Consider the following 23,420-nt stretch of genomic DNA (forward strand, 5'->3'; position numbering starts at 1 on the left):
TCCTGGCTAACATGGTGAAGCCTCGTCTCTACAAAATACAAAAAATTAGCCAGGCATGGTGGCGGTCGCCTGTAGTTCCAACTACTCGGGAGGCTGAGGCAGGAGAATGGCGTGATCCTGGGAGGCGGAGCTTGCAGTGAGCTGAGATCACACCACTGCACTCCAGCCTGGGCGACAGAGCAAGACTCAGTCTCAAAAAAGAAAAAAAAAGATGGAATCGGTCTCTTACTGCACAACAGAGGTAAGGAAGAATATGCGTGGAATACAGGAGATCCATTAGGGCATCTCTTAGTATTACCATGCCCTGTGATTAAAGTTAATGGGAAACTACAACAGCCCAATCCAGGCAGGACTACAAATCACCCAGACCCTTTAGGAATGAAGGTTTGAGTCACTCCACCAGGAAAAAAAAAAAACACAACCTGCTGAGGTGCTTGCTGAAGGCAAAGGGAATACAGAATGGGAAGTAGAAGAAGGTAGGCAGCAATACCAGCCATGACCATGTGACCAGCTGCAGACACCAGGACTGTAATTGCCATGAGTATTTCCTCCTTTTGATGAAAACATTTGTACATGTGTACACGAGTACTAAGAAAATCTCTTCATTTTGTTTCCTTTCTCCTTCATCGTGTGACATAAGATTTACTGACTTCACATCAACATTTGTTACCTTGGCTGGGTGCAGTGGCTCACGCCTGTAATCCCAGCGCTCTGGAAGGCAGAGGCAGGCAGATCACCTGACGTCAGGAGTTCGAGACCAGCCTGGCCAACATGGCGATACCCCATCTCTACCAAAAAGATAAAAATTAGCCCAGCACGGTGGTGGGCGCCTGTAATCCCAGCTAATCGGGAGCCTGAAGTGGGAGAATCGCTTGAACCTGGGAGGCGGAGTTTGCAGTGAGCCGAGCTGAGATCACACCACTGCACTCCAGCCTGGGGAACAAGAGTGAAACTCCGTTTCAAAAAAGTATGGGCGGGCGCGGTGGCTCAAGCCTGTAATCCCAGCACTTTGGGAGGCCGAGATGGGCGGATCACGAGGTCAGGAGATCGAGACCATCCTGGCTAACACGGTGAAACCCCGTCTCTACTAAAAAAAAAACTAGCCGGGCAAGGTGGCGGGCGCCTGTAGTCCCAGCTACTCGGGAGGCTGAGGCACGAGAATGGCGTAAACCCGGGAGGCGGAGCTTGCAGTGAGCTGAGATCTGGCCACTGCACTCCAGCCTGGGTGACAGAGCAAGACTCCGTCTCAACAACAACAACAAAAAAAAGTATTGGTACCTTTATGTAATAGTATTTGGTTTGGGGATTGGTGCATTTCCGGTTGTATGAAGGATCGTTGTATTATGTTAGGTGTAATTGTGACTTTTTGTCTTTATTTGAAGATTACTACCTCAGGAATACGTATGGGTTCAAGTTGACAAGGGGTGGACTCGTGATGGTTAATACTGAGTGTCAACTTTTGGACTGAAGGATACGAAGTATTGATCCTGGGTGTGTCTCTGGGGTGTTGCCAAGGAGATAGATTCACATTTGAGTTACTGGGCTGGGAAAGGCAGACCCACCTTCAGTGTGGGTGGGCACCATCTAATCAGCTGCTAGTGCTGCTAGACTATACGCAGGCAGAAAAGCGTGCAAGGAGACACTGGCCTGGCCTCCCAGCCTCCATCTTGCCCTTGAACATGGGACTGCATGTTCTTCAGTTTCAGAACTCGGACGGGCTCTCCTTGTTCCTCAGCCTATTGTGGGAACTTGTGATCGTGTGATCGATACTTCACACACTCCCCTTGATGTATCTATCTATTCCATTAGTTCTGTCCCTCGAGAGAACCCTAACACAGCCAGGCTCCCAGTAACCCCCTTGTCTTGGTGACTTGGCAGAGGGCAACAGCAGGAGCGTTTTCCCGTGCCAGCTGCTGTCAATACTGCACCCCAGCTTCCAGCACACATTCTCAGAGCAGTCACAGTAGCAAGAACGTTTATTATAAAAATAGGTGGATAGAGTAAGTGTGCTTTAACTTCCGGACAGATGACAGTGCTACTGCGACGCAGTTTCTCAGGGCAGACATGCGGCTCTGCAGTGGCGGGGGCGGCCCCCCTAGTGTGATACACAGCCGCAATACTCCATTTGACAAACCTCCTGGTTCAAGGCAGAGAGGAGACACCTTATTCTACATAACAGGATGGGGCTTCCACCCTAGGGACCATACAAGTGACCCCCCATAGGCAGCCACCCCTTTCTGGCAAGCTGTGGCATGCCCAGGTGCAGGCTAGGGGAGGGGCTGGTACGCTAGCACCAGATTGCTCTGGCTTCAGCCTGATGGAGACACAGACCGGGACCTCCCTCTGCCAGATGTTCTTAACCCCATCTCCACCTCCAGCCTCCAGCCTCACTGGCAGTTCCCTGTGACCCAGCCTGTTCCATAGCCAAAGGGGGACCAAGGGAGTGATCACAGTGCCCCGCACCTATTTAGGGGCCTTGGATCTCAGGAGAGCTCAACCCATGGCATCTGAGAGTACCCACCCTGTCCCTGAGGGCAGCTGCGCCGGGCCAGGGGGCCGTTAAGGGCACGGGTGAGTCTCAGTCACTGGCAGCACTCAGCCACATGCCTGAGCAGCTCTTCACCTTGCTCGTCACTGAAGCACTCCAGGCAGTGAGGGCACTGAAGGTCCCCCTGGCCTCTCTGGGCCATGCCAGGATGCCCGCCCTCTGCAGGGGGTTCCAACTGCTGGGCCCCAGTCCCAGGCCTCCAGGCATCAGGCACCATAAGCTCCAATGCATCGGTGGCCAAGTACTTGGCAGCTTTGCTCCCAACATGGATCCGGCAGGCGTCTGGCTCCTGAGAATCCTGGAGAAAAGGCAAAGGTCTATTTACATGGGCTGTGCTGAAGGTCACAAAGTCTGGTCTCAGGTCCCAGCAACTAGAGGCACTTCATCTATCCCTGAGCGGAACTTCAGTCTCTCACTTTGCTTCCTGCTGTGCCCCAGAGCCCAGACAAGGGGGTGCGCAGTGAATGACTGAGGCGATGGCACCCACGCTCCCTCATGCGCTCATGAAGAAATAGGCCCTAGCGTGGTCCACTCCCCAGCCCCTTGGTGGAAGTCCTGTTCAGCTGGACCCATCGGCGCTAGGAGGCCCGACGGATAAGCTGGCCCTGATGATGTAGCCCACACACCACTGCAGAGTGGAGGCGGCACAGCCTCTGGTGGGGAGCTGGGAACACTCAGTCCAAACCCTACTCTGCACCTCCTCTGTGGGGCTTGGGCGCGCTCAGCACTCTGGGGCTCAGGAGGTCCCTCAGTAGCAGCAAGAGGTATCCCTGGCTTGGCCCCACCAACCACTTGGCACGGCCTGGCATGCGTTCTCCCAACATCCGTCCTGAGGCACCACAGCCTACGGCCCTCACTGCTTGTCTGTGAACTTCATTCCAGTAGGCCTTGCTGCTTCCACTTCCTGTCTGAATGTGGCCTTTCCCCAGTGGGACTACAGCTTATCACCCAAGCCTTCAGCACCACTGTCCCTGGCTGTGCCACCCAGGGACTGAGCAACCCTCGAGGGGCCACAGGCTACTGTTGAAAGGGACACAAAGGCCACTTAGTATAAAGTCTGCAGGCCCCACCAGAAACTTGACCCTCAGGGGTAAGAATCTGGGCCTGCACGTCTGGAGCCAGTTCCTCAGGTCCGAAATCTTTGAGAGGTGGCCTGAGACCATCCTCATGATTGTACCAACAGTGATCCTTCAATCCAAATCACATGCTTCCTTGAATTCGTGAAGGCCAGAAAACCCACATGTAGGTCTGTTGCAAGATGTTCCCATTCCTGCCTCGGGGACATGCTGAAGAATCCCTGTGCCAGGGACTTAGGAGAATCTGAAATTGGGGGATGGGGAGCTGCCCATACACATTCCATTCTGTGATGCCAAGAAGGCTGCGGGGGCTGGGCAGCGGCTTGAGGCAGGGCCTGCTGTGGCTGGTGAAGCCTCCAGTGCCTCCCTGTCAGCCTGTGAACTTAACGGAGGACGACACAGTGCCCCGCCAGGTTCCTCCTCCCTCATGCACAAGTACAAACAGCTGCCTGTGTCTAGCCCTCTGCTGCAGACTTAGTCCAAGGCTGTGTTAGAAAGGTGTCCACCATGACTCTCCTGTGCCCTTCAAGCAGAGGAGAAGCAGAAGCCACAGAGGCCCAGTGGCTGCTTGGAGCAGGGCAGTGGGGGTGGCCTCACAGCCCCAGGGTCCCTGTTCACACCCTGAAACACGAGGCAGCTCAGCGTGGCATCCCAGCTCCAGCCCGGGGTGCATCGTTTCTCAGGAGGTATCACTACTGTTCAGTCTATGCCAGGAGAGGAAGCTCTTTGAGTGGGGCCCAGGGCCATTCCCAGGGCCAAAAGTGTGTCAGATACTTGATGAGGAGCTAAATAAACAAACTTCTCCTGGATTTTTTTTTTTTTTTTGAGACCGAGTCTGGCTCTGTCGCCCAGGCTGGAGTGCAGTGGAACGATCTCGGCTCACTGCAAGCTCCGCCTCCCAGATTCACACTCTTCCCCTGCCTCAGCCTCCCGAGTAGCTGGGACTAAAGGCGCCCACCACCTCGCCCGGCTAGTTTTTTGTATTTTTAGTAGAGACGGGGTTTCACCGTGTTAGCCAGGATGGTCTCGATCTCCTGACCTCGTGATCCGCCCGTCTCGGCCTCCCAAAGTGCTGGGATTACAGGCTTGAGCCACCGTGCCCGGCACTTCTCCTGGAGTTTTGCAAAGCACGTCAGTGAGGAGAAGGAAGAGGCCATGGGTCATACACTGGAGAACCTCACCGCTTCCCATTCACGCCAGGCCTCCCTCAAGGTACCCCATGGTAGGAAGAGCACTGAGCCCAGGGGTGGAGTGAGGGGCCCCCGGCCTGCAAGGCCCAGCTCCACGTGCCAGGCTGAGCTGGGGGATGTTACTGGACACCCCGGGCCCTCATATCTATGTGAGAGGGTAAGCAGGGTTCCCGCCTCACAGACAGGTCAGGACATGTATGGAGCTCACGCTTAGAGGCCCGAGACATGCCCTCTGACTGCATGGCAGTGACGGACGGGCCCTGAGGACAGCCACCTGTCCTCAGGCCGCCATGCCAGCCTCCTCCCTAACTAAACAGTACAACAGGGAAGCTTTCCATGACCACGCCCAGGTACTAGGCCAGGTGGCTCTCCCCAGAGCAGGGAGGGGCCTACCACAACCCTCATCACCAGCAAATCAGGGCCTTGGCAGACACAGAAAGGCTCTAAACTCATGAGAAGAAAAACAAAAACACTAAACCTAAGCAGGAAGAAAAACACCTTCATACCCTACCTGTCTCCAGGACACCTGGTGCAGCAAAGAGGTGACCTTTTCCTCCAGCTCTTGAATCCTACTTTGAGCCCGTTCCCGATCGGCCCTTTCTGACATGAAGTCATCCTTGTAAGCGAGAATCTGAAGAGGCGAGACACACATTTCTGTTCAAGGAAAGAGAAAGTGTCCCCCGGCTTCTCCCACCCCCACCATGACCACTGCCCACTCAGTGCCACCAAGCCTTCAGCCCAGCCTGTCCCATGATTTCGGCCACCACCAGCCAGCAGCCATCTGGTCGGTGCCGTCCAGAGCCCGAGGGACAGACACCTGCTGTTCCAGCATCTGCACCCGCTCCAGTGCAGCGTCCCGGGCCGTCCTGGAGGCCGCCAGCTCCTGCTTCACTTCTGCACAGTCGTTTATTTTCTCTTCCAACTGTCTGTTGAGCCGGGAGATCTCCTTCCTCATCAGCTCGGGCTCATGTGGGGTCTGCAGCCCCCTGAGCTGCGCATGGAGCCCCCTCACGTACTCGTCCCTGCTGGCGTCATAGCGCTGCCACTTGGCATTGAGGTCTTCAACCTGAGGAGGTGGAGCCGGAAAGCTCATGGCGAAGGCAGCGGGCAGAGCTGCTCAAGCCACACCCAGGGGGAACCATTCATCAGCAGTGATTTGCTGAGTGAGTGTTTCCTCCTTTTTTTTTTTTTTTTTTTTGAGGCGGAGTCTCCCCGTCGCCCGGGCTGGAGTGCAGTGGCCGGATCTCAGCTCACTGCAAGCTCCACCTCCCAGGCTCACGCCATTCTCCTGCCTCAGCCTCCCGAGTAGCTGGAACTACAGGCACCCGCCACCTTGCTCAGCTAGTTTTTTGTATTTTTTTTTAGTAGAGACGGGGTTTCACCATGTTAGCCAGGATGGTCTCGATCTCCTGACTTCATGATCTGCCCGTCTCGGCCTCCCAAAGTGCTGGGATTACAGGCGTGAGCCACCGCGCCCAGCAGAGCGTTTCCTCTTAAATGGAAGCTGCCCCTCCCTGTCCTGTAGAGAGCAGGCACTAGGCCCACGAGAGAATCCTGAGGCACCGTGATGACACCCGGATGCCACCAGCAGAAACAGAGGTGCACTCGGTGCAGCTTTTCTGTCTTAGAAAATGTACCTCCTGGCCGGGCACGGTGGCTCAAGCCTGTAATCCCAGCACTTTGGGAGGCCAAGACGGGCGGATCGCGAGGTCAGGAGATCGAGACCATCCTGGCTAACACGGTGAAACCCCGTCTCTACTAAAAAAAATACAAAAAAGTAGCTGGGTGAGGTGGCGGGTGCCTGTAGTCCCAGCTACTCGGGAGGCTGAGGCAGGAGAATGGCGTAAACCCGGGAGGCGGAGCTTGCAGTGAGCTGAGATCCGGCCACTGCACTCCAGCCCGGGTGACAGAGAGAGACTCCGTCTCAAAAAAAAAAAAAAAAAAAGAAAAGAAAATGTACCTCCTGCTGGAATTCTTGCATCTCCTTTACTGACTTGTGGATTAATTTTGGGGGATGGAGACGGACAGGACACATCCTGTATGTCGTTTTAAGCAAAAAAGTCCAGTGTCTAGGGACTGTGTGTATCCAGTCACAGTGGCCAGAGGGCGGGGGCAACCTCTGGGCCTCGGCCGAGGAGAGAACCCTCACTGACAGTTTGTAAGCTGCGTGTTCTCAACCAAAATGTGGAAGACACTCACGTGAGTCACCTTCTGTTTTAACAGTTGATTTTCTTCCTGCAACTTCTCAATAACACTCTGGACAGAGGTCTGCCCACCTGTATGTTCTGACTGCATGAGGAAGGGACAGAGAGAAGACAATCTGTTACATACAGCAAGAGGGGAGAAAGCTAGACCCAGAGGCTGAGGCCACAGATGATCACTGCATCCCCCAAGGCAGCGGGTAGTGATCATTCACTTGGCAGAGAAGCAGAGCAGGGACAAGCGACCACCTTCTCCCTGCCCAGGCCCACCCCTACCAGGCCCAGGCCAGAGCCCGGACGGACGGTCTTCAGGCCACATCACCTTTGACACCGTCCTTATCCCATCCTACCTACCAGTTTGAGCTGCTTGTCTTTTAAATATTTGGAATGTAAATATTCTCAAGTCATAATGTCTACAGGGATTGACACACCAGACATGATCAAGTCTTCTCTTTGCCAGAGGTTTGCCATTATCACAGACAGCAGGGAGGGCAGGAAGCCGAATCCCATTGTAAACCAGAGATCTCCAGTGAGGGGGCCCCCAGCTGCCCAGGGCGGGCCTGGCCACGCACCCTGCTTACCTCCCTTGGAGCCCATGACCCTGTCCTGTCTGCAGACAATCGGGTTCAACCAGGTGATTCTGGACACAGCAATCTAACCTCTGCCCCACACAGGGTCAGGAGTCATGGAAGCCACAGCCCAAACCAACCCCCACTAACAACTACAGACCTGAGTGAAGTCTCATGAAACTCATGGGTACTCTAGAATTCTGACTGTATATCAGTGACATAATTTTTGAGAATTCCCCCCGACTGACAAAGGAAGTGCATGTCCTAACGCAGCCTACACCGGGAAGCCCCGGGTGACTCAGCTGAGTTCAGGGCTGAGAAGTGACACTTATTTAGAGACTGTGATGAGGGCCTACGCTGCCACTGGCCCCACCCCCGCCTCAGGCTCAACACTGTGTGTGGCTCCTTTCAAATCCCCAGCGGGAAATGACACGCTGACTCAAAATCAGACCAGAATACCCGGCCTCCGCCCAGACAGCACTTTTCCTTTGGTTTCTGAATGCAGCTGTGTCTCTCTGAGGTTCCCCGCCTGGAATCCACCCAGCTGAGGTGGGCAGTTCTCAGACCAAGCTTCTCCCCAGTGGGCGCCTTGCTGAGGCTGCCGACGGGTGCAGGATGTACTGTCTGCCGCAGAACATCCCAGCCTGTGTGTTTCTTTTTTTTTTTTTTTGAAACGGAGTCTTGCTCTGTCGCCCAGGCTGGAGTGCAGTGGCTGGATCTCAGCTCACTGCAAGCTCCTCCTCTCGGGTTCAGGCCATTCTCCTGCCTCAGACTCCCGAGTAGCTGGGACTACAGGCGCCCGCCACCTCACCCGGCTAGTTTTTTGTATTTTTTAGTAGAGACGGGGTTTCACCGTGTTAGCCAGGATGGTCTCGATCTCCTGACCTCGTGATCCGCCTGTCTCAGCCTCCCAAAGTGCTGGGATTACAGGCTTGAGCCACCGCGCCCGGCAAGCCTGTGTGTTTCTGCATGAACCTTGGTGGTGCCTCAGAGAAACGCCTAGAAAGGACCCGAGCAAGAGGCCCTGTGCCCGGCAGTGCGAGTAAGGTGGGGCCTCAGCCTGGATGAGATGTGCACAGAGCGCCTCCATGTCCCTGCCTGCCACACACAGACCCCACAGGCACCAGCGAGATGGAAGGTGTCTGGCTCACAGTGGCCGCAGCACCTGGCACACACATGCCTTGGCCCGCTACTCCCTACTCTTCTGCCTAGGAGCCTCCTGGTTTCTCCTGATGCTGAAACTCCCACAGTCCCTCTCTCTCACACTGGACCCCACAGAGAGCTACAGCCCAGATCCAGCCTATCCTGGAGGTCCAGTGAACCCTTCTTTGGCCCTCACTGTCACCTGGTGCCGCTGTACCCTGGCCCTTGCTTTGATGATGAGGCTGTGGCCCTGAGCCAGGTCTCCAAGCTTGTGGGAGGCCGTGCTGCTGGCAAGGACATGCCTAACGCCAGCTTTGGAGATGGTGGTTCCAGCTGTGCCTGGATCCACTCAGACACACTGAGCCTGCAGAAGGCGAGCACTCACGGTCCTTCCAGGAGTTGTGGGTGTGGAACTGGAGGCACGCCCTGTCCCCAGCAGTACCACCCGGCTCTGCTTCAGTTTCCTCAGATGAGGAGGATGTGACTGTACTTCCTCCAGGCAGCTCTGCCACCCTCATGTCTTCCTCCTCATCCTCAGCTGAGGCAGATGAAAGCCAAGTGCCACCTTCCCACCTGGGAGCAGGGTCAGCTACAGGCCTGGTGCTGGGCAGTGCGGTGGTTGCCTGCTTTCCTACTACATGGTGCATGTTCCATCATTTTAAAAGAAACCCGGCCGGGCGCGGTGGCTCACGCCTGTGATCCCAGCACTTTGGGAGGCCGAGGTGGGCGGATCACAAGGACAGGAGATCGAGACCATCCTGACTAACACGGTGAAACCCCGTCTCTACTAAAAAGTACAAAAAACTAGCCGGGCGAGGTGGCGGGCGCCTGTAGTCCCAGCTACTCGGGAGGCTGAGGCAGGAGAATGGCGTGAACCTGGGAGGCGGAGCTTGCAGTGAGCTGAGATCCGGCCACTGCACTCCAGCCTGGGCGACAGAGCGAGACTCCATCTCAAAAAAAAAAGAAACCCTTGGATGAGCGAGCTTTGTCCCGTCAGCGGACTCTGGCTGCTGAGAACAGAGTGGGTTCTGGGACACCCCCGGCCTCTGTGATCGGGGCCTGCAGGCAATGTTCCCAGCACACAGGGTTCTTCAGCACAGTCTGCTTACACTGTGGCCTACCTGGTCAGGACTTCCCTCCCCCACATTCCTGTGTGCATGCTGTCGTTCATCCAGACACTTGGCCAGATGCTGACACATGTGGGCAGTGGCGGTCAGCGTCCTCCGTAGCTGATGGGTCTCGTTGGCCAAGGAGCGGCACAGGACATCACTGGCGGCCCGGGCGCGCTCCCCTTCCGCCATGCTCCTCCGTAGCAGGACGACTTCCTTCTCTCGCTCGTGCTGGGGCTGGCTCAGTAGCTGCTGCATCTCCCTCTCTTTTTCTTCTAGTCGCTCAGTCAGCCTCTCAATTTCCTAAGCGGAAGATTTAAAAGCACAGTTGACTGAATTAAAAGCAGCAGTGTCGAGAGCAAATGTTCAGAAAGCAAAAGGAGGCCTGGCATGGATGCCCCAACACCAGACACAAACACACTCACTCCGAAGTCAGGCATCTGAACTAACACTCACTCAGAAGTCGGGCATTTGAACTATTAACTCTGGAGTTTTTCGGCCTACAATGTTCTGTTCTGAAACTTCATCTTAAATTTTTTTTTTTTTTTTTCTGAGACAGAGTCTCGCTCTGTTGCTCAGGCTGGAGTGTAGCAACATGATCTCGGCTCACTGCAACCTCCACCTCCCAGGTTCAAGCAATTCTCCTGCCTCAGCCTCTACAGTAGCTGGAATTATAGGCGCCCACCACCACATCCAGCTAATTTTTGTTTTTGTTTTTGTTTTTTTTTTGAGACGGAGTCTTGCTCTCACCCAGGCTGGAGTACAGTGGCGCGATCTTGGCTCACTGCAAGCTCCGCCTCCCAGGTTCACGCCTGTCTCCTGCCTCAGTCTCCCAAGTAGCTGGGACTACAGGTGCCCGCCACCATGCCCAGCTAATTTTTTGTATTTTTAGTAGAGACGGGGTTTTACTGTGTTAGCCAGGATGGTCTCGATCTCCTGACCTTGTGATCGACCCACCTTGGCCTCCCAAAGTGCTGGGATTACAGGCGTGAGCCACTGCGCCCGGCCCAATTTTTGTATTTTTAGTAGAGACAAGGTTTCACCATGTTGGCCAGGCTAGTCTCGAATTCCTGACCTCAGGTGATCTGCCCACCTTGACCTCCCAAAGTACTGGGATTATAGGCGTGAGCCACCATACCCAGCCCTTTTTTTTTTTGAGGCAGGGTCTCACTGTCACCCAGGCTAGAGTGCAGTGGCACAATCATGGCTCCCTGCAGCCTCAGCCTCCCCAGGCCCAAGCGATTCTCCATCCTAACCTGAGTAGCTGGGACTCTAGGCACGTGCCACTGTGCCTGGCTAACATTTTTGTATTTTGTAGAGACAGGGTTTTGCTGTGATGCTCAGGCTGGTCTTGAACTCCTGGGCTCGAGCGATTCAGCTGCCTTGGCTTCCCAAAGTGCTGGGATGACAGTGTGGGCCACCGCACCCCGCCAAATTCTGTTTTCACAAGCAAGCCCATCATTTTAGATTTCATATCAAGATGTTGTTTTGAAATGAGGGTCTCGCTATATATAGCCCAAGCTGGTCTTCAACTCCTAGGCTCAGGCAAACCCCCACCCCAGCCTCCTGAATAGCTGGGACTACAGGCTCAAGCCACCACACCCAGTTTTCATCAAATTATCAAAGTGGCAATTCCAAGCACTTTTTTGATAGGAAAGGTAGAAACTCCACTGTAGTGGGTGACCCCCAAAAGATGTCCGCCACCAAATCCCCCATTCCCCAGTATCTGGGAATGAAACCTTATTTAGAGATAGGGTCTTTGCACATGTAATTAGTTAGGGTGGGGACAAACTGGATCAGGACGGGACTGGTGTCCCAAGAAGAAAACAGAAGTCTGGACAGACACACAGAGAGAAGGAGGCCATGTGACAACAAAGATATGAGTGACATCTTGTGGATAAAGGCCAAGGAACACCAATGATTGGCGGCCCCCACAGGAAGCTGAAGAGGCGAGGAAGCGCGTTCTTCCCTAGAACCTTCAGAGACAGCTGATGCCTTGGTTTCCGGCTTCTGGCCTCTAGAACTGTGAAAGATTAAATTGCTGTTGCTCGAAGCCCCCGGTTTGTGTTACTTTGTTACAGCAGCTCTAGAAAATTAACACACCCAACCCCAGTTACTTCTTAAAGAATTGAAAAAGGTTCTTAAAATGACAATTTTTTCTTGAGACAGGGTCTTGCCCTGTCACCCAGGCTGGAGTACAGTGGTGCCATCATGGTTCACTGCAGCCTCGACCTCCCAAGTTCAAGTGATCCCCTTGCCTCAGCACCCTAATGAGTTGGACTACAAGTGCAGGCCACTGTACCTAGCTAATTTCTGTATTTTTTGTAGAGACAAGGTTTCACCATGTTGCCCAGGCTGGTCCTGGACTTGAGTGATCTGCCTGCCTCAGCTTCCCAAAGTGCTGGGATTACAGGCAAGAGCCACCACATCTGACCTGACAATTTTTTAATACCTGGCCTTAAATTTGTGCTTTTCCATTTTCAAAGACTCCTCCAAAATAAACAGTACATTACATGAAGGAGGTGAAGCAGGCACAACTAGTCCATCCCACAAGTGAAGAAACAGTTTCAGAAAAGTCAGGGAGGAGCCCAGGCTTCCCCCAGAAGCGGCAGGAGAAGGGTCCAGCCTCTGTCTCTAGTACTTGAGGTGAGAAGGGACAAAGACCAGGAACCTAGAATGTTCTCATCACAATGGAACAAAATACTAAGCCCTATTACTGCAGGAACCCTAATTCTTTTTTTTTTTTTTTTTTTTTTGAGACAGGGTCTCGCTCTGACACCGAGGCTGCAGTAGAGTAAATCAAAGCTCACCAAAGCCTTGAACTCCTGGGCCCAAGTGATCCTCCCATCTCAGCCTCCCGAAGAGCTGGGACCACGGGCTCGAGGTCAAGGCTGCAGTGGGCAGTGATGGTGTCACTGCACTTTAGCCTGGGTGACAGTGAGACCCTCTTCAGGGATAAAAGACTTGGGGCAAAACCCGACTTCTGTTTCTGTTTTTGTTTTTTTTAATACAGACAGGGTGTTGCTATGTTGCCTAGGCTGGTCTTGAACTCCTGGCCTCAAGCAATCCTCCCTCTGCCTCAGCAGGAGTCACTGTGCCCAGGTAAAATCTGATTTCGGAGCCTCCTTCCTACACTGGTCAAATGCTGACAGCAGGAGAAGCAAACGACCCCACCAACAGGAGGGCAGCACGCCCACAGCCCAGAGATCCTGACGGCTCCCTCTCACCTCCACACCTTAGTACTCAACACTGAGCCCAGCCCCACACAGATGCCCAGTAAATGGGAATATGACTGGGCCATATGGAGACAGATCAGGACCCAGGCTCTATGCTCAACCCATGGGGGCAGACCAGCCCTGCAAACGGCTGCCCCACATATCCTCCCCTTAGCAGCATGTAGGGACCCAAGACCCCTCCAGGCCCCGGGGTTCTGGCATTTGTCCCTGGCTCTAAAGTTGCAGAGATGTGTGCTGGTTTACCTGTCTGAGTGCCTTGTCCAGTTAGTAACAGTTCTTAGGACACAACAGCACCTCGACCACTGTGGCCAGAAAGCAAGGTATGTGCTGGAGATGTGGCTCTACACACACGGCACAGCACATGGACTAGTCAGCGACGGGGCAGCCATCTCTCAGGAAAGCCTGTCGCTGGGACCCACAACCCCACGCTCCACGCTCAGAACAAGTGTCAACAGCTCTATTCATAGTCTTGTGGACTGACCTTAAAGTAAGAGGCACAGGCCAGGCGTGGTGGCTCACGCCTGTAATCCCAGCACTTTGGGAGGACGAGGCAGGCGGATCACGAGGTCAGGAGATCGAGACCATCCTGGCTAACATGGTGAAACCCCATCTCTACTAAAAATAGAAAAATTAGCCGGGCGCGGTGGCGGGCGCCTGTAATCCCAGCTACTCAGGAGCCCGAGCAGGAGAATGGTGTGAACCCAGGAGGTGGAGCTTGCAGTGAGCCGAGATCGCACCACTGCACTCCAGACTGGGCGACAGAGCCAGACTCAGTCTCAAAAAAAAAATTAAAAAGATAAGAGGCACAGTGGCCTCTTGGCTTACAGGGCTGCTGTAACAAAGTACCACAAACAAAGTACCACAAAGTACCACAAACTTGGTGTCTTAAACAACAGAAGTGTACTCTCCCAAAGCCTGTAATCCCAGTACTTTGGGAGGCCAAGATGGGAGGATCACTTGAGCCCAAGGGTTGGGACTAGCCTGGGCAACATGGCAAAACCCCGTCTCTACAAAAAATACAAAAAATATTAGCCAGGCAGGGTGGCGGGCACCTGGGATCCCAGCTACTCGGGAGGCTGAGACAGGAGGATCACTTAAGCCTGGGAGGTCAAGGCTGCAGTGAGCTACGATCATGCCACTGCACTCCAGCCTGGGCAACGGAGTGACCCTGTCAAAAAGAGGGGAGGGGAAGGGAGGGGAGGAGAAAAGAAAAGAAAGGAAGAAAGAAACAAGGAAGGTGGCTGGGTGCGGTGGCTCACACCTGTAATCCCAGCACTTTGGGAGGCTGAGGTGAGTAGATCACGAGGTCAGGAGTTTAAGACCAGCCTGGCCAACATGTTGAAACTCCGTCTCTACTAAAGATACAAAAAATTAGCCAAGCGTGGTGGTGGGCGCCTGTAATCCCAGCTACCCAGGAGGCTGAGGCAGGAGAATCACTTGAACCCGGGAGGTGGAGGTTGCAGTGAGCCGAGATCATGCCACTGTACTCCAGCCTAGTGACAGAGCAAGACTCAGTCTAAAAAAAAAAAAAAAAAAAGGAACAAGGAAGGAAAGAAAGAAAAGAAGAGAAGAGCCAGGCGCGGTGGCTCAAGCCTGTAATCCCAGCACTTTGGGAGGCCGAGACGGGTGGATCACAAGGTCAGGAGATCGAGACCATCCTGGCTAACACGGTGAAACCTCGTCTCTACTAAAAAATACAAAAAACCTAGCGGGCGAGGTGGCGGGCGCCTGTAGTCCCAGCTACTCGGGAGGCTGAGGCAGGAGAATGGCGTAAATCCGGGAGGCGGAGCTTGCAGTGAGCTGAGATCTGGCCACTGCACTCCAGCCTGGGTGGCAGAGCGAGACTCCGTCTCAAAAAAAAAAAAAAAAAAAAGAAGAGAAGAGAAAAGAAAAGAAAAGAAAGAGCCAAGAAAGCAAGCAGAGCAAAGCTAAGCTAAGCTGGAAGGGAAAGGGGGCTGATATGCCAGGACCAGGCAAAGCCTACGAAGCGGGTCCCTAGAGTGGTGACAGGACGGGCTTGCGCAGTAACAGGTTGCATAACGAATTGGTGCCATTATTCCAGAAAGTATTAACCAGAGGGGCTTTGCAAAGCTGTCCACTCAGGCCTTGTGTTACAGATGAGGTAAGGTCTTAAGTCCAGCTGTGGCTGCAGTGAAGATCACAATTCTCTGGCCTGATCTTGCCCCATCACACACTGACCACAGCTTGATCACAGATGCACTGGTCAGCTGCTCCACTCCCTGAGCCTCAGCGCTCTCTCTGGGAGCCCTCAGTCCCTATTGGTCCAGGGTTCCTGCTCCTAACGGGCTCACTAACACGGCCATAGATGAGGGCAACCTAGCCACAGCTTGCTTCCTGCTGTGTCTTTGACTCTGCACTGCCACCTCAGTGAACCCAGGGCCTACAGGAGGTGACAAACCTCTCCATTCTTCCACAGGTCCTGTGATTGACCTCAGATTGAATGCTGGGATGAGCAATAAGTATGTAATTGCATAAGATACCAGATAAGGCCAGGCACAGTGGCTCACGCCTATAATCCCAGCACTTTGGAAAGCCGAGACAGGAGGATCCCCGGAGGCCAAGAGTTTGAGACCAGCCTGGGCCACACAATGAGACCCCATCTCTACAACAACTTAAAAAGGTAGCCAGGTGTGGTGGCTCTTCGCCTAGAGTCCTAGCCACTCGGGAGGCTGTGACGAGAGGGCTGCTTGAGCCCAGGAGTTCAAGGTTACAGTGAGCTATGATGGCCCCAAGGCATTCCAGCCCAGGTGGCAGTGTCACAGAGCAAGACCCTGCCTCTAAAACAAACAAACAAACAAACACAACTAAATCATTAAAATGGGCCGGGCGCAGTGGCTCAAGCCTATAATCCCAGCACTGTGGGAGGCCGAGACGGGCGGATGAAGAGGTCAGCAGATCGAGACCATCCTGGCTAACACGGTGAAACCCCGTCTCTACTAAAAAAATACAAAAAAACTAGCCAGGCGAGGTGGCGGGTGCCTGTAGTCCCAGTTACTTGGGAGGCTGAGGCAGGAGAACGGCATGAACCCGGGAGGCAGAGCTTGCAGTGAGCCGAGATCCGGCCACTGCACTTCAGTCTGGGTGACAGAGCGAGACGCCGTCTCAAAAAAAAAAAAAAAAATCATTAAAATGTTCCTTAAATAATTAAAAATCCCATGCGGGGCATGGCAGCTCATGCCTGTAATCCCAGCACTAATCCCAGCACTTTGGAAGGTCAAGGCAGGAGGATCACTGGAAGAAAGGAGTTCTAGACCAGCCTGAGTGACACAGCAACATCCCGTCTCTACAAAAAAATAAACAGAATTAGCCATGTGTGATGGCAAACTCCTGTGGTCCCAGCTATATCGGAGGCTGAGGCAGGAGGATCATGTAAACCCAGGAGGTTGAGGCCGCAGTGAGCCGTGTTTGTGCCACTGCACTCCAGCCTGGGTGGCACAGTGAGACCCTATCTCAAAATAAATAAATAAATGAAAATCCCAAAACAAAACCTATATGCTCACATGTTGGTAAGACAGGACCAGGGCCAGTAATACTGGGACCACAGACCTAATTCTATCTGAGGCTACCAGGAAGCTGCAATAAGCTGCTTGGTGAGTGGCCAGATACACAGGACACAGGGGACACATGTGAGCTGAACACCAATGGCCACCAGACGGCAAGTGTACTGCTCTGGTTGTGAGGTCCCTGCATCCTCTGTCCCACCAACATTCTGGAGATGAGTTCAGAGTGGCCGTCCGGGTCCTTGGTCTGTACTCATCTGTGGCTCCTGGTGTCCACAACTCTAAAACCTGTTGGTGTAGACCAGGGGACCTCTAAACTTCCCTTCTGCTCTAGTGAGTCGGGATCTACCTTCCAGAAAGAGGGAGAGAGTGGAGTAGTGGAGACACTGGCTGCTAAAAGTATTTTAAATGATGCAGATACTGACAACCTAATATTAAGCGGAACTGTATACACAGCATGAACACAGCCATGCCAAGTGTACACAGAGGAAAAACAGGAAGAAGGCATGCCAAGAGATTGACACGAGTCATCCCTGCACTGAGGGATTACAGTGGCTATTTTATTCTTTGTTTTTCAGATATTCAAAATTGCTTTTATAATTTTTTTTTTCAAAGGCATGTTTCTTTTTCTCTCTAAAATTAGGCTGTGGGGCCAACCCTGGAAACAAAAACTACCTTTCGCAGGCTACTGCCTTTGCAGGTTTAGTTTCTTTCCTGGGAAAACTAGGATGACAGCCATGAATCAAATGGAGTAACAGATGCCAGAGCTCACCCAAATGTTCCAGATGCTTGCAAAGACTATTGCACAAAAAAACCGTTACTCACACTGCTGTGGTGGTGCTTATAGTTTATCACCAAACACAGACATAAACATCACAGACAAGGACAAAGAGAGGAAAGTTAGGATTTGTGTCTATTTTTTTGAGACGGAGTCTCGCTCTGTCGCCCAGGCTGGAGTGCAGCAGTGCAATCTCGGCTCACTGCAAGCTCTGCCTCCCGGGTTCACACCATTCTCCTGCCTCCATCTCCCGAGTAGCTGGGACTACAAGCGCCCACCACACCTGGCTACTTTTTTGTATTTTTAGTAGACACGGGTTTTCACCGTGTTAGTCAGGATGGTCTCGATCTCCCAATCTCGTGATCCACCCACCTTGGCCTCCCAAAGTGCTGGGATTACAGGCAGGAGCCACTGCACCCAGCCGAGGATTTGTGTCCATAATCAGACACAGAGGCTGCATTTGCCATTGCTCCCAGCATAGAGTTGAAGCGCCACTAGTGAAAGACACATGCATAGGTGAGGGCTGTAAGGGACTCTAGAACACAATATGAGTACACTGACCTTGGACCCAAGACACACATGCGCGTGCACACACACCATACACACACACACCATACACACCATACACACACCATACACACACACCATATGCCCACACACCATACACACACCATACACACCATACACACACACACCATACACACCATACACACCATACACACACACACCATACACACCATACACACCATACACACACACACCATACACACACACCATACACACCACACACACACACCATACACACACACCATACACACCATACACACACACACCATACACACCATACACACCATACACACCATACACACCATACACACACACACCATACACACCATACACACCATACACACACACACATACACACACACCATACACACCATACACACACACCATACACACAACACCATACACACACACACCATACACACCATACACACCATACACACACACCATACACACACACCATACACACCATACACACACACCATACACACACCATACACACGCACACCATACACACACACACACCATACACACACACCATACACACACACCATACACACACCATACACACACACACCATACACACCATACACACACAACCATACTCACATCATACACACACACCATACACATGCACACACAAACCATACACACAAATCATACACACCATACACACACACCATACACACACACCATACACACGCACACCATACACACACACCCCATACACACACACCATACACACACAAACACCATACACACCATACACACACACCATACACACCATACACACACCATACACACACACCATACACACCATACACACACCATACACACACACCATATGCCCACACACCATACACACACACCATACACACACACCCCATACACACACACCATACACACACAAACACCATACACACCATACCACACACCATACACACACATAGCATACACACCATACACACACATACCATACATACACATACACACACACACCATACACACAGCACACACACCATACACACCATACACACAGCACACACACACCATACACACCATACACACACACCATACACACGCACACACACACCATACACACCATACACACACACCATACCACACACCATACACACACCATACACCATACACACACACCATACACACCATACACACGCACACACAAACCATACACACACACCATACACACACGCACACCATACACACACACCATACACACACGCACACCATACACACACACGCACACCGTACACACACACCACATACACACACACCATACACACACACCATACACACGCACACACACCATACACACCATACACGCACACACACACCACACACACACCATACACACACACCATACACAACACCACACACACACCATACACACCATACACACACACCATACACACCATACACACACACCATACACACCCACACACCATATACACCATACACACACAACCATACACACATCATACACACCACACGCACACACACCATACACACACACCACACGCCATACATACCATACACATGCACACACACACCATACACACGCACACACACCATACACACATGCACACCATACACACCACACACACCACACACACACCATACACACATGCACACCATACACACACCACACACACGCGCGCACACACACACCGTACACACCAGACACACACACCGTACACACACACACCATACACACCATACACACACCATACACACCATACACATGCACACACACACACACCATGCACACACACCATACACACCATACACACACGCACACCATACATACCACACACACACCATACACACACCATACACACGCGCACACACACACACCGTACACACCATACACCACCACACACCATACACATGCACACACACACCATACACACGCACACACACCAGACACACCATACACACAACACACCATACACACCATACACACACACCATACACACGCGCAAACCATACACACACCATACGCACGCACACATACACCGTACACACCATACACACATACACTGTACACACACACCATACACACCATACACACACCATACACACATGCACACCATACACACACCATACACACGCACACACACACAACCGTACACACCATACACACACCGTACACACACACCATATACACCATACAAACACATCATACACATACACACACACACCATACACACCATACACACACGCACACCATACACACGGACACCACACACACACCATACACACACCATACACACACCATACGCACACACCGTACACACACACACCATACACACACATCATACACACCATACACACAATACACCCCATACACACACACACAACCCATACACATACACACCATACACACACACACCCCTTACATGCACACACCATACACACACCATACACACACACACACACCATACACACACACACCATACACACCCCTCAGAATGTGTCTCCTGCACACACACCTCAAAACACCCCTAAGAACCAACCGGAACATACACACTACACACACAGCATACACACTACACACGCACACCCCTCAGAATGTGTTCCCACACACGAACTTCAAAACACCCTTAAGAACCAACCTGAACCTACACAGCACACACAGAACCCTAGAACTGCACCAATCCCCCTCCTCAGAACCCAGTGCCTCCTCCTCCTCACCAACCCCCCAGGACCCAGTGCCCTCCCAACCTCCCAGTTGCCAGCATTCCCTTATCCCCTTCAGAACCTTGCGCCCTCACCCGCCCCAGGACCCAGAGCTCCCTCACCTCCACCAGGACCTGGTCCCCCCTCCAACCCCCCAGGACCCGGCACCCCTTCACCCTCCAGGACCCAGCACACCTCAGCCCATGGTGTCCCATTACCCCTCGCAGAACCTGGTCCCCGTCTCTCCCCTAGGACCCAGGGTCCCCTCACCCTCCAGGACCTGTTGCCCTATCACCCCCAGGACCCAGTGCCCCCTCACACACCCCAGGAATCAGTGCCCCCCCTCTGCCCCAGGACCCAGCACCCCTCACTCCCTAGGACCCAGCACTTCCTCAACCCCCTCAAGACCCAGAGCCCCCTCACCCCACAAAGACCTGTGGCCCCCTCATCCACCGTGGCTGCCTCACTCTCCAGGGCCCCCTCACCCTCCAGGACCGTTTCACCTGCAGGGTGTAGCACCCACTCACCCACCCAGGACCCAGCGCCCCCTCACCCCCCAGGACCTGGTGCCCCTTCAACCCCAGGACCCAGCACCCCCTCAATCCCCCAGGACCTGGTGGCCCCTCAACCCTTCAGGACCCGGGGCCCGCTCAACCCCAGGTCCCGGTACTCCCTCAACCCCTCAAGACCCGGGGCCCGCTGACCCACCCAGGACCCGGCACCCCCTCACTTCCCAGGCCCCTCACACCCAGCACCTGGTGCTCCCTCACCCGTCAGGACCTGGGACCCGCTCACCCACTCAGGACCCGGCGGCCGCCACACGCACTCTCGCGCCCGCAGCACCTCTGATGCCCACCCTGGTACCTGGCGCATCTGGGCCTCTGCGGCGCCGCCCTCCTGCCGCCGAAGCTGCTCCCGGAAGCGCGCAACCTGCTCCAGCAGCGCGTCCACCAGGGACGGCGCGGCGTCGCCCTCCAGCGCGGCCAGGCGGGCGCGGAGGCGAGCGATGAGGGCGTCGCGGGCGGCCAGCTGGTCCTGCAGGCGGCGCAGCCGCTGTCCGGCCTCGTGGTACAGGGTGCAGAGCGCAGCGGCTGCGCGCGGGGTCCCCTCCCAGCCGCCCAACACCGGGTCCCGGGACATGGCTGTAGGCCTGCCCGGGAGGCCGCGCGGCCGCCGGCAACTTCCGCGCCCGGACCCCGCCGGCTGCCGCCCTTCCCGGAACTTTCCCCGGTACGCCCCGCCCACCCGCCGCAGCCCGGCTCCGCCCTCCGTCGCGCAGCCCCGCCCAACGGCAGCCCGCCCCGCCCCTTCTCGCCCGGCCCCGCCCCTCCTACCGCCGACAGCCCGGCCCCGCCCTTGCCGTCCGCAGCAGCCCAGGAGAGTCGGCCTGGCCCCCGAGGCTGACCACGCCCCAGCTGGTGCTGGGCTTATTCCAGTGGCCCCAAACACGCGCCTCTGAGGAGTTGTCGCAGAGTCGAACTCAGCCCATGGCCCAGGGTTGGGAATTCATCAGCCTCTGATGGAAAGAAGAGCTTAAAGACAACCCCCAAGCGTTGGAGCTGAGTGTGGGTCTGAATCTGCCCGCGAGGCTGCAGGCGTTGTGGCCACAGGAGCCGCAGAAGTTCCAGGAGCTGAGCTCGCAGCGCACCAAGCACGTGTCATTAGTTTCGTCACCTGGGGACACTGAGTTCAGAGAGCGCTCCAACCCCTGCCCCACACGCCGTTTCTGTTTCTTTTTCCTTTCCTTTTTTTTTTTTTTTTTTGAGACGACTTTTGCTCTGTCATCCAGGCTGGAGTGCAATGGCGCGATCTCGGCTGACTGCAACCTCCGCCTCCCAGGTTCAAGCGATCCTCCCTGGTGGCTGGGATTACAGGCGCCCGGCACCAGGCCCAGCTAATTTTTTTGTATTATTTGTAGAGATGGTGTTTCACCATGTTGGCCAGGCTGGTCTTGAACTCCTGACCTAGGTGATCCGCTGGCCTCGGCCTCCCAAAGTGCTGGAATTACAGGGGTGAGCCACCGCAGATGCTGCTTTGTGAGGTGGCTAGTATGGGCCCGCGGGGCAACCTTCCTGCTAGATGGTGTTCTTAGAGCAGAGGCAGCAGGAAGCCAGCCCCTTCCCACCCTTTCGCTTGTCCATCGCTTTCCTTCCCCAAAATTCCCAAACGCTAGTGTTTTTCCACAGCCCAGTCTTCCCCACAATGATGCCCAAGCACACATGGGGTCTTTCTAAGTTTCCCTACTCGGGATCGGGCAGGGGTCTTCCCTGTGTGTGCGGGCAGGGGTCTTCCCTGTGTGTGCGCTTGCCCACAGGCCCCACCCCTGAGCAGCATCCTAACTTTCTTTCTTTATGTGATCCACAGCCAAGCCTGGGCTGAGCCTGGGAAAACACTCACAAGCTTGTAGAATCAGACAAGCCTATAAGCAAAACCAGAGCCAGCCAAGTGTTTAGGGCCTGGACATTGGGCTACACAGACCTGGCTTTGCTTTGGAAGGCTCCTTCTTACCCATCAGAGCCTGGGCTTCCTCTCAGCAGAAGGAAGGGCAGCGTGAGTGCCCACCCTACCTGGTTGGACGTTGTGGGGACTAGAGGGTGGAGTGTGCATGAAACACTTGTCCAGCGCAGTGGCTGCTGCAGGGCAAGCCCACAGTTCACGTGGCTATGGTTACGAACAATGCCAGCTGATTGGCTGGGGCATGGGTGGAAAAAGCAAGACTGGACCCAGAGCTGTTAGAGGCTAATGTGTGGCCTGGGGCAGGTCATTGCAGTGACCTTGAGACTCT

General features: G+C 54.0%; 1 protein-coding gene across 5 annotated transcripts; it reads right to left on the reverse strand.

Moving 5' to 3' along the window:
- Nucleotides 1–1,958: 1,958 nt before the first annotated feature.
- Nucleotides 1,959–21,861, reverse strand: TNIP2 (TNFAIP3 interacting protein 2). Of its 5 annotated transcripts, none has more exons than XM_033213514.1 (6): nt 21,500–21,861; nt 9,849–10,139; nt 7,014–7,103; nt 5,632–5,880; nt 5,326–5,445; nt 1,959–2,846 (listed from the first exon to the last, which is right to left on the reverse strand). In XM_033213514.1, the coding sequence occupies exons 1-6, from the start codon at nt 21,773–21,775 to the stop codon at nt 2,583–2,585; spliced, it is 1,290 nt and encodes a 429-aa protein (XP_033069405.1). In that variant the 5' UTR covers nt 21,776–21,861; the 3' UTR covers nt 1,959–2,582. The 5 variants fall into 5 exon arrangements, with proteins under 5 accessions (XP_033069405.1, XP_033069404.1, XP_033069409.1 ...); XM_033213513.1 differs by having other exon boundaries at nt 9,837–10,139; XM_033213518.1 differs by having other exon boundaries at nt 21,435–21,822.
- Nucleotides 21,862–23,420: the final 1,559 nt, after the last annotated feature.

Source organism: Trachypithecus francoisi, unplaced genomic scaffold, assembly GCF_009764315.1.
Source record: "Trachypithecus francoisi isolate TF-2019V2 unplaced genomic scaffold, Tfra_2.0 Lachesis_group1, whole genome shotgun sequence".
Lineage (NCBI taxonomy): Eukaryota > Metazoa > Chordata > Mammalia > Primates > Cercopithecidae > Trachypithecus > Trachypithecus francoisi.

What these genes read in the sequence shown, in the direction of transcription:
- TNIP2 (XM_033213513.1), bottom strand. Translation starts at nt 21,775, where the DNA reads ATGTCCCGGGACCCGGTGTTGGGCGGCTGGGAGGGGACCCCGCGCGCA. An exon ending in CTGACCAGGTAGGCCACAGT is followed by an intron (nt 7,104 to 9,836) that starts GTAAGCAGACTG and finishes TTCCTCATGCAG; the next exon opens with TCAGAACATACAGGTGGGCA. An exon ending in TGCAGATGCTGGAACAGCAG is followed by an intron (nt 5,446 to 5,631) that starts GTGTCTGTCCCT and finishes TCGCCTCTTCAG; the next exon opens with ATTCTCGCTTACAAGGATGA.